Raw genomic sequence first — 11,336 nt, 5'->3', positions numbered from 1 at the left:
TTTTGCCTTTTCTTTACAGGGTTGGTTCTGGACATTACACAGCATATGCAGTTCACGAAGGCCGCTGGTTCCATTTCAATGACAGCACTGTGACAGTGACTGATGAGGAGACCGTTGGGAAGGCAAAGGCCTACATTCTGTTTTATGTGGAGCGTCAGGCCATAGCTGGAGCAGAAAAACTGTAATACCTCCTGACCACGATTCATCAACTACACCGGACAACATTTCCATAAATACTTGATCCAAGAGTTAATTTCAGTATGCACTTTTCAATTTCCAGTTTGGGGTTTAGTTTGGTCAGTGGTAGTGACTTACCCAACATGGGTACCAACTAATTTTTGTTGTTGTTCTACCAGAAAACCTCAGCAGGCATTTTGATTGGCTGCTTTAGTTGTAATTCAATTTTTATATGTAGTTTCCAGAACTTAGTTCTGTTTGACTTTTTATATTAATGTTTTCAGTTCTCACCGAGGCACATTTGCATTTGCTCTGTACTCACATGCTGAGAGCCACCCTGACTGCTGTCTTCATAGCAGCCAGGTCAGTGACTCCACCGTGAGGATTGTGTGCGCAGGTCTGTGGCCCACCGGTTTCACAGTGACTGCTCAGGAATTCCTTCTGACTGTAGGCAGTAGTAGCTGAAGGTCAGTAGACCAGGCCGTCACCACTGCCTGTGTCTCAGGGGTGCTGTTTCTCAGCATTGAATAAATCTGTCAGTTACATTGCATCTGTGCTAAAATTCCAGAACTGCTCTATTTCTTGTTTCTATTATTCTGTTAATATTTTCTTGGGGGCAGACAGGCTAGGAACACTGACAAGTGCAAATCAGTGTTTAAAAGCCCTGTGATTCAGCTGCATGGTAGAGGTATGTCCTGCGTGTGGATTCTGTCTGACCATCCAAGGCGAGGTCTTACCCTCCAGACTTGACTTCCAGGCAGAAGTGGAGTTATCTAAGCTCTGGGTTTTAATTCATTCCCTGCCTGAAGCAGAACCAGGTGAAAGTATATGTCTCTGAACAAGAATAATTTCTGTTAAATTCAGTAGCTTAAAAAATACTGTCCACAAAATAGGTTAGAAGCACTATTTGGATTCAGCCCAAATTGAAATTTGGTCCATTTAAAGAAGGCAGCTAGTGGCAAATGCTGGAGGCCAGTGATTAAGTTTGCAGGTGTTGCAACCTGCAAGTCAGAGTGTAGAACTCCAACTCCTTGAGGGACAAAATGCACTTCATGTGGACTTTTTAGTAATCCTATTTTTTTCTATTAAAAGTAAGTTTGGTAGCTTTCTTTGGCCAGTGAGGTTGGTGTAGGAGACATGGCCCAATTCTATTTTAATATTAGCTAGAGAAATTTTGCATTTCCTCAGAACAGAAATTACATATTGGACTGGATCAGCACCTTAGTACACTAACTTGAATCCATCAGTACAATGGCCACATGTGGTTAAATTGAAAACTCATTCTTCAGTCACACTAGTTATGTCAGGGCTGGATTCAGGACAGTGCAGGACTAGCACATTTCTGTAGGGCATGGGGTTCTCTGGCACAACACTGGTCTAAATTTTATGCAGGAAAACAAAGCTGTGACATGTTTAAGCACTATAGCTTAGACTTAGTGCAGGAAGAAATTGAGGAACTGCTAAGTTACATGAGGTAGAGGCATTTGCAGTTCTTTTAGTCTATTGGTTTGATCCATAGATCAAGGGTCACATGATTTGCTCTAATATATCAGAACCTTGATAACATCACAACTAAGCCTGAATGGGTCTCATCTAACCTTGCACACAGCTCCTGCTAATCCAGGCTCCTCTGGCATTTATGTCTTGGCCTCTGAATGGGCAACTGTAGTGACCTACACAATACTCAGATCTGACACTGTCACGCCAGGTGGGACAGCAGCAGCAGACTGGGCTGTTCTGTGGGGAGAGTGGTCATTAGACAGGCAACACTTTTGGCATACAAGGGAATGAGTCATCTCTGGGAATTTTTGTACCAGCTTTATTGCTTGATTTTACTTAAGCAGCAATGGCTGAGTGGTGCCATGAAGACTTTGAGAAAGTGACTGCACCCATTTGCAGTGCCCATCTGAACACCCGTGATGTACATGTGCCTATTTGTTTTAAATCTGTGTAGCCTTACTGCACCTGTTACAGGCTTCTCTCTCTGTACTGTCTAGAGATTTTCCCATGTGTTCTAACCTGCATGCAACTTTTTGCTCAGAGCTTATGCTGAGGCCGGGCCTCATGCATACCTGTCCCATCAGCCCCTTGGCAACCGGAAACTCCAAGTCCTCCCACATAGGTGGGGATAGAAACACAAGTCTCTCTCCATGGTGGAGAAACCTATGCTTATCCACTGTATTCTACTCAGTGTGTAGTGACAGATGATGGAATTAAACCAGTCACATGCGCTGGCCCTGGTTGAGTGTCATGTGTCACACCTGTGGAACCTGCTCAGATTTATTTCACTTCTTTGGTTTACTTTATATGTTTAACCCATTGTAACCTCCCCAGTCTCCTAAACTCTCTCCTGCTCCTCCAACTGCTGAAGTCGCCTCTTGCCCAGGCTTTGAAAGGCTCAGGTAAGAACTGTTTCCAGAGCATGGGTCCTCTGCCAGTCCTGAGAAGATGCCACAGCACAGGAAGGAGGAGGTACACGTGACTGTCACCACTGGGCAGTAGCCCTCAAGGGAGTGGTGGCCATGCCAAGATCATTGGCCATTAAAACTTAGTAGTCTGTATGATGCCAAGAGGACATCATTGTGCACGTGACTCATTCATTCCGGCTGCAATCATATCTTAGTCCCGCCTCACCAGCTCAGCTCTTCTGTGGAAAGTGGCATTAAGTCTCCCTTCTTGTGTTACTCCTGGATTGTTTCCAGTAGAGCTAAGAACTGGCAGAACAACAGCCAGCAGGGGTCAGCCCTGTAGCCTCCATGAGCAGGAAGAAAGGGGAGTCGTCATTACAGGTTCTGTGGAGTCCTTTCAGGGGAAGCTGTAGTGGTCTTGGGTTTCCACTGAGTTGTATGCACTAAGAGCAGCTTCATACTTCCACATCTGCAGCACAGCAGTGCCTACCCTCAACTGTGCTGGAACACTTCTCAGTGCAGGAACACATGCCGTTCCTAAAAAGCAGGGCAGCTGGGGAAACATGGAAACCCATCAAACTTGCAATTCACTTCCAGTCATTTACACTTCAATTAAGTGTTCAAAAATAGAAACTGAAAAAGAGCAGTCTCTGCCCACCCTCACATTTTGGGAAATACTATCTAGGACAGATAATGAAACTATGCAAATTACCCCCCAAAAAGAACATGCACAAAACAGTCTCTCTCTCTCTCTCTCTCTCTCTCACACACACACACACACACACACACACACACACACACACACACACACACGGGCGCGCGTTCGCGCTTTTAAAACATTTCAGACAAATCTTCTGACAGTTCAGGGTAAAAATGTAGCCATTTAGGCCAAGGAAATCCTTTGCCATTGGGGTTTGAAGAGAGCTCTTCTTTGCATGGTAGCCATCAACGTCCTGAGCTAAAGTAACAAACATGGTCCTCAGATTCCACTCACAGTTTGGGGCATGTCACCTCCTTTAGCTCAGTAGATAGGACTGGCCTCTTTCTTCCTAACAAGGGTGACCAGAGGAGCCACACTGACACTCTAATACGTAACAGCTAATATCCACTGTCATCCTGCTAGGGAGAAAGGCTGCCAGCCCAGGAAGGGCTGTTGTAGCTAATTACCTCCAATGAAAACACCTTGGGAAAAGCCAAGAGCCCTGTGCTCAACACTATCAGCTCAGAGGAAAAGAAATCCCTTTTAAGGAAAACTTGTAACTTCAATGGGCTGCTCTTCTGCCAGGACTCTCAGGCCCTCTGAACATAAGCCGAACCACAGATGGCTTCGAGTAAGTCTGGATCCTGACACCCGCCCTCCCCACCCCGAGCTTCAGCACCAGTTGTTGGCCAAAAATAAACACCATTCCTCAACCATATATGTCCGCTAGTCCTGATCTGGGGAGGAGGCAGGAGGCAGGTCAGAACCCTTGCTGGGCACTCACGGGAGGCCACTGCTCACCATGCACATAACCCAGCTCAATCGGGAGTGTCTGCTGTGCCTCTTCTCATTCCTGGACAAGGATAGCCGGAAGAGCCTCTCCAGGACTTGTTCCCAGCTCCGAGATGTGTTTGAGGATCCCACCCTCTGGCCCCTGCTGCACTTCCATTCCCTCGCAGAGCTCAAGAAAGACAACTTCCGGCTGAGCCCTGCGCTGCGCAGTCTGTCCATCTGTTGGCATTCCAGCCGTGTGCAGGTGTGCAGCATCGAGGACTGGCTCAAGAGCGCCCTCCAGAGGAGCATCTGCAGCCAGCATGAGAGCCTGGTTAATGATTTCCTCCTGCAGGTGTGCAACAGGTAGGCAACCTTGCCCCCCCCAGCAGTGTGGCTTTGCTGGCCCTGGCTCCAGGGGGCTGGGAAGCACATATTCCAAAAGCAATACGGCTCAGATTGAGACCAAGACAGACAACCAGTGCCCAAGAGTTGGGTTAAATCGGCTCGCTCTCAGCTCCTAACGATGCTTCTGTGGCAAAGGAAGTTCTGAGTTCAGCTGTCCTTGGAGCAGCTGTCTTCACTGGCAGCCGTTAAGGCCTGGTTGGGTTCAGCTGAGCCTGTTTTTTTTAAGGTCAGGCCCTGAGAAAAGGCTCCCAAAGGCATCAGTTGGCTCAGGCCTCTAATTTGGCCAAAAATAAACACTATTCCTCAAACAGGAATGCAGTCACAGAGGCCTGAGCACTGGTGAGGAAGGAGAGCCAGGGTGCTCAGGTGAGCTGAAGCAAAGCCTAATGCAAAGTAGCAGTGAGCGTTTCCTCTGAGGAGCACACTCATCTTGCATAGTACTCAGGGATGTATTTCAATTGTCAGGGCAAAAGGGATGCTCCAAGACTTAGGTGTGCCCAGTGTAGGACTGCCAGATTTTAGCAAATAAGACATACACCGCCCTGTTAAATTTGAATTTGAGATAAAAAATTTTAATAAGGGATGCCCTGAAAACATCTATTTGATGATCTTTTGAACCCCCCAGCCCTTGCACAGGCTGAGCCACAAAATGGGTTGGTCACACCTTCCTGTGCAAGGCAGCTACGGCCAACATGGCTGTGCCAGCTGCTGAGGAGAAAGAGCTCCCTGCTAGCTAAGAAGCTTGGGTGGTTGCCAGCTGCTGCCATCTAGGGTACCACTGTTGGCTGGCCTCACCACAGAAGAGGAAATAATTACAGTGGTCTGCCTTTCATTTGTTCTCTTCTTCCCAAGTTGGATTTGGGCTTGGCTCTGACAAGGCCAGGCCATTTTGATGGGTTTCACTAGGCTCAAAAAAATTAGACTGCAAGGTTATGGGTGGAGGGGTGGGGTGTTACAATCCCATATTGGTTCATTCTTGCTGGAAGGCAACCAGGTTTAATCTCTGAAACCAGCAAGATTCGGTTTTACAGGATCTGCTAAGCACCTGTCCCCAAGGTCAGAGAAAAGCCCAAAGGGCACTGAGTTTCCAGTTAATGATATTGTACAACTGACCTCAGACCAAATGTTTAAACGCCCACTTCATACCTTTCTCTGCAAAATGTGAAAATCTATATCACAGGACAAGAGGACGAAGTGACACAGTAATTTGAGAAAGGTAAAATGAACTGGGGGTTTAAGAGAGTCGGCTGTTCTGGATTCTTTTGCCTTAGTCGGGTTCAGTCTAAACCTTAAGGCCAGATCAGGCAATATGCCGAGGGCTTAAATGCACCTTCTTAACCATTATGAGTAAGTTGCCAACTTGAGCCACTGTGATCCAGTCTCTCATTTACAAAACTGGGGTAGTAGGTGTAGTGTGAGAACCGCGCGCGCGTTACCAACCGCACGCGGGCGGCGCGTGTGTTCGGCGTGTGAAACGGCACCAAGCCCAGCACATTTTAAATTACTTTTGTCTTCCCAGGCACAAGGGAGATGAACTGCCCAGGCTTGGTGCAGGCAGGGCACTAAGGGGAGGGTGGTGTGGAAAGGAACCTGACCCTCCAATCCAGATTCAGCTCCCGGACCACAGGGCCCAGGCCCACTGGAGGCCCCGCCCAAATAGGAAGCCACGTGACCACCCTGGGCTCCAGGAAAGAGGGTTGTCTGCCTGTCGTGGGCGCTGCTCACTCAAATCTCAATCCTCACAAGCGCACGGCCACACACCGCCCCACTCTGGTACCACACAGAAGTAAACTTTGGTTCTGCGATAGCCCGGTCACATAACAAATAGACTGTGCTGACTTCAGGGCCTGGTTCTAGCGGCCCTGGGTTTGTAACAGATGCAGGCAACTTTAGTCACTAACCACTACCCCAGGAGACCTTTCCGCCCACAGAGTCCCTATCCTTCTCGGATCTCAGCCTCAGGGAGGATCAAAGGCACACAGCTGTGCCTCCCAAAGACCTATGAGAACGGATCCCGTAGACGAAGGGACAGGGGCCCTGGCTGCAGCCCTAGCGCCTCGGACGCGCTGCAGTCTCCTGTAAAGGAGTTGGAATTGCGCTGCACCGCAGCCCCGTGTCACCCCGCTCTCCCCGCAGGTGCCCCAACCTGACATCCGTCACGCTTTCAGGCTGCGGCCACGTCACGGATGACTGCCTGGCACGCTTGCTGCTCAGCTGCCCGCGCCTGCGCACGCTGCGCCTCGAGAACTGTGCGCGCGTTACCAACCGCACGCTGGCGGCCGTGGCCGCGCACGGGCGCGCGCTGCAAACTCTACACGTCGACTTCTGCCGCAACGTGAGCGCCGCGGGCCTGCTCCGCCTGCGCGCCGCCTGCCCGGACCTCCTCCTGAGCGCGGAACACAGCGCGGCCATGATCCCCGATCAGCCGCCGCGCGCGCGCGCGTGCGCGCCCTCACTTTTCTCGGCCGCACCAGGGAGACAAAGCGTTCCTCACCCCACGGGTTCCTACTGAGGAGGCGCGCGCTATTAAACGAGAGGATGCGTGCAGGGCCACTTGGTGTTTCTCTTTAAACGTCTGCCTCGGCCCCGCGGCTTCGGTCGCGCGGGCTCGCGCGCGCTTACTCGCCCTAGCGGCGGGGCTGCGCACTAGGCCGGCGAAGAGACTGCGGAGGACCTCCCTAGCTGCTCATTGCCGGACCGTGCAAGATGCACAAGCCATTCTAGAAAACTCACTCCCGTCTCTGCATGACTGATAGTTACCAATATTTCTCCTGTTTCTCACAAGGGAAAAACGCATCACTTTTTCAAAGCCAATATTTAAAGATAAAAATAGAAGTCCTAGTTAAAAGTGCTTAGATATGGAACCATTATTAGTTGATGTAAAAATGAGGCTAGGTTTTCTGGCCGTGAGTCTCGACTTCCAGGTCAACTTCACGTTAGTCGTCGAGTCCCTCTGGCCGGGACCCTCTCTAGGCCCAGGGACTGGCAAGCAAGCTAAATGAACACAGCTAGGGGTGGGCAAGCTCAGCAGGGCTTCTCCAGCTGCCATCTATAATCAAGACTCCTTCGTTTATCTGCAGCCAGGTAATTTCAGTTTTCTGTGAAATGGTTTCTCCATTCCTTACTACAGGTTCCTTAACTTACTGGCCAAATAGAAAACAAGAAAAAGACAAATTCTGTTCTGTTTGCATGGAGCCACTATTCTAGGGAGACAGTAATTGGTACAAAAGGCTTGTGGGGTGGGTGGGGATGACCAAACTAAATCTCTTGGAGAAGGTTGACACTTGAGCCATGAAACGAGCCAGGGAGCCAAGCAAGCCATATGGAAAGTGTTACAGTCCAAGAAACTGCAGGGCACCATACTAGAAGCATGCCAGGGGTGTGCAACAGCAATGAGATCAACATGGTTGAAGCAGGGAGAGGAGTGGAGAAGGGGATGGAGGGACCTGTGAAGAACAGATTATGGGGAGGGTAACATGAGCCCTTGGAGGTAACCGCATGCCAGAAAGTGTGTGTGAAGTTCCACTGAACATTCAGGCACGTGTGTCTGGCACAGCCTCCAAGCCCCTGGGGACTGCTGAGTGGCTTTGCTGCTGCTGCTGCCAGGTTCTGAGCTGTGGCAGTGCCTAGCCCAGAGTCAGGGTGCACACACAAGTCACGGTTTGGTATAATGCCTTCTAATCTTTGGGAAAGCCAGCGGATCACCCAGTGGAGTGTTCCAACTGTGATGGTGATGTTCCCATTGGCAGGCACAGCTCAAGCAAGCACATGATGCCTTCAGGGAAGGTGGGTAAGCCACTAACCCTGTACTGACAGCAAAACTAGAGAAAACTGGGCTCTAATTTCCCATCTGTCTCTGAAAGAACCCTTCAGTGTGGTTCCCTGCTTATACTAGGAAGCTGAATGCACAGCCTCTGCACAAATCAGGCTTCTTTCTTTGCCGGAAACTATCCTGAGACCATATTAAGCTGGAGGCTGGAGCCAGCAGAGGCCATGCCTAGGAGTGCTTAGGTGGTGGGCTCCAGAGTCCCTGGGAAAGTCTGAGGTAGGGCTCTGGGACATGTTTTGCAGGGATACACACCAGTCTGCAATAGCTGACCTTCCTGGATTTCTACTATGGTATTGCTGACCTATGCCGTAGTACTTTTCCCAGATCTGTAAAGACCAAATGGCCCGCCCAAAACCCTCTTACCTGCTCTCCCAGTCAATGTCCAACACATACTTTTCTGCTAAATACCGAGCTTGCCAGACACTGAGCTTCATCTGGCAAAGGTCACATGTTCATGGACATCTGGAAAAAGCTTGGCTTTTAAAGGTAGAGGGTTTATGTTTTCTTGAGATTGATTACGGACATACATCTGTAAATATTTGTTAACTGAATGAGGCCAGCAACTAAGGAAATACACAAGTCTCTACAGGAGTAAATGTAACCAAGGCAGACCAAATCCCTGCCCTGAGACCCAGTGGCTGGCTGCTCTACAGGTAAGGAACACTAGTCTCCAAGAATCAAGAGGAGGAAAACAAAACCACAAACAAACAAAAACCCAAAGCAAGCAAGCAGCTATGCAGCCAAGAGGCAGCATGGTGTAAAAGTCCATCTGCATTTCTGCAGACCTGAGACAGGTTGTTTTGGGGCACCATCTTACTAGAGTGCTCCCATGCTCTCCAGGCAGAACAAATCTGGTGTCAAAGGCCCAAATCTATTAGGGTTAAGGCATTGTTTTCAATGGCAATAAACTGAAGCCTGCAGACTGCACACTCCCAGCTCAGTAAGAGGGAAAACACTGCTTGTCACTAGGACAAAGCCCAGAGGAGTCAAAGGGACCGTAACCTCATTCACACAGAGCCTTATTCTCTTAGTGAAACTCTCCTGGCCCAGAGGCACATGCAGGGCCTTACTACCTCAAGTCCAGAATTAGGGCATGTCTTTATTTAGGAGTCCCTGGTGCCCCCCAGAAACTTGGATCTTTCTCTAGGGAACCAATTCCATATGAAAACTTCAATAAAATGATGCCTGGATTCTCAGCTTTATCAGGGATTTTCCCTCAGATTATTTGAGCAGGCTGTCAGCAACGGACTTTCCTATGAGTCCACAGGAAGCAGTCTGTGACACAGATTAGATGGGAGGAAAAGAGACAAGCCGCCCACTGACCTCCAACTCTTTCTGGTACACTGTGGCAGGAGCCTCACAGCAAGGGGGTTCCTCTCTCTCCCCATCATACTCAGCTGACATTCTTGCAAATTGAGCCAGTGAACACAAGGGCTGGGTTAAGCACCAACTGGGGCTCTTTCTCAGTCCCTCATCCACACACTAACCCTTATATGAATGTACACAGTCAGCCATTCATCCACAGCCATTCATCGATGCATGCTGAATCCCTGCATGTGTACAGCTGTCCCTTCTGGACCACTGTCCTCTTCTCTGTCCTTTGGTGCCATCATGGCTCATTGTCTTCTTTACCACATGGCGTTGGCACAGAGGTGCTGAGGCTTTGCAGGAGGGGTGGTGCCAAAAGGCTCTGGATGCCAGCAGAACAAACGGAAGTCAGGGTGAAAGCCCTGGCTTCTCCCATCTCCTGATCCTCGGTAGGTGAAATCTGTCCCCAGTTTCTGAATGGCCCAAAGAGCAAAGTGACACTGGCAGACAGCAAAGCTCATTCCCTGCTTCAACTCCTAGCCTGAAGCACCCTTGGATCAACAACAGCAGCGCCCACTCTGATTCCTGAATCTGCTTTATTTCTCTGCATAAGGAACCCTGCACAGGCAAATCAAACTAAAACAAAATAAATATATGAATATTCATGTAAAACTGTCCTTTCTAATGAACAATTATACACAATGTACAATTTCATGTTCACTGGGTGGGCTTACAAAAATGTATCATTCTCAACTAAAAATACACCAAAATGGCTCCATGCAAACTTATCCACAGTGACCAAAAATACAGAGGAAAACCTGACTGCTTTTTGTTTTGTACAATCACAGAAAAATAAAACAATCTAATTTCTTTGTTTCATCTGAAGTAACTAAATGTGGCCACTGTTTATGTCAGCTTATGTTCCTAAAACATCTATGTTTTTTATGATAAACCATAAAAGTATATCAACATCAAATCGGAAGTGAGCATTATTGAGAAAGGTGTGTGACAGCACCCTCATCAGTCAGTAGTCAGTGTCAGAGCCCTCCGCATTGTCCACATTTCTTGAGAGCATGTAGTTGTCCATGTCAATTGAACGGCAGTTATTGATGGCATATCGCAGGCGCTCAGCCATGACCAGCTGGCTGGAATAAGGGGGCAGCCGCAGCTGGAAGAAGCAGGTCTGTGAGGTAGGCAGACTGTCATAAGGCTGTGGAGAGACAGACCAAGAGCCATTACCAAATGCACTGCCATCCCAGGGAGTGTGGGGTTACTCACTACCACTGCTCCCCAAGACAGTAGAGAGCTTCTCCCTGACTTCTGGCTGGTTTGCATGGAAAGAGAGTAGGTCTTGGCAGAAAGCACACAGCACCCACTGTCCTGGCCTGAGACACTTTTAGTCAGGCTCCATCCTCCTCCCCACTTCCCCCAAAGGCCTGTAATGGAAAGTCCTGACTAGGAATACTTGGGAGAACAGAACCTGGCGGAGACTAGAGTATGCTGAGAGCTCCCTGAGGTCTACCAAGGGGGGCAGGCAGACCTGAGGTCATGGTGGGGATCCCCACAGAGTGAAGTGGAAGGGGCTAGGGTACTGCCCATGGCACCTCATCCCTTCTCTGTTGCAGTGCCGTCTGAAGCACCTCGCTGTTGCTCACCTCACAAATGGTGAGGAAAAGCAGTGAAACCCAGGGTGTGCACTTAATTAATCATCACTAGGAAGGTGTTTGGAAAGCTG

At 49.1% G+C, this 11,336-nt stretch overlaps 3 protein-coding genes across 10 annotated transcripts in view; 2 read left to right on the top strand and 1 right to left on the bottom strand.

Annotated features, from left to right (window-relative positions):
* Positions 1–2,409, top strand: part of Usp3 (ubiquitin specific peptidase 3) — an 87,166-nt gene extending 84,757 nt beyond the window's left edge. For all 3 annotated transcript variants that reach the window (XM_031346076.1, XM_031346077.1, XM_031346078.1), the window contains one exon: positions 20–2,409. In XM_031346076.1, coding sequence (XP_031201936.1) covers positions 20–185 — 166 coding nt within the window. In that variant the 3' untranslated portion in view covers positions 186–2,409. The remainder of the gene's footprint in view (positions 1–19) is intronic.
* Positions 2,410–2,570: 161 nt separating this feature from the next.
* Fbxl22 (F-box and leucine rich repeat protein 22) lies at positions 2,571–7,338 on the top strand. The gene is made up of 2 exons (XM_031346079.1): positions 2,571–4,422; positions 6,601–7,338. Exons 1-2 carry the CDS (start codon positions 4,088–4,090, stop codon positions 6,974–6,976), a joined length of 711 nt encoding a protein of 236 aa, XP_031201939.1. The 5' UTR covers positions 2,571–4,087; the 3' UTR covers positions 6,977–7,338.
* Positions 7,339–10,178: 2,840 nt separating this feature from the next.
* Positions 10,179–11,336, bottom strand: part of Herc1 (HECT and RLD domain containing E3 ubiquitin protein ligase family member 1) — a 166,290-nt gene continuing 165,132 nt past the window's right edge. For all 6 annotated transcript variants that reach the window (XM_031346075.1, XM_031346069.1, XM_031346071.1 and 3 more), the window contains exon 78: positions 10,179–10,811. In XM_031346075.1, coding sequence (XP_031201935.1) covers positions 10,626–10,811 — 186 coding nt within the window. In that variant the 3' untranslated portion in view covers positions 10,179–10,625. The remainder of the gene's footprint in view (positions 10,812–11,336) is intronic.

This window comes from Mastomys coucha, unplaced genomic scaffold, assembly GCF_008632895.1.
Source record: "Mastomys coucha isolate ucsf_1 unplaced genomic scaffold, UCSF_Mcou_1 pScaffold23, whole genome shotgun sequence".
Taxonomy (NCBI): domain Eukaryota; kingdom Metazoa; phylum Chordata; class Mammalia; order Rodentia; family Muridae; genus Mastomys; species Mastomys coucha.
The sequence above is the reverse complement of the archived record's forward strand: the minus strand, read 5'-3'. Positions and strand labels throughout refer to the sequence as shown.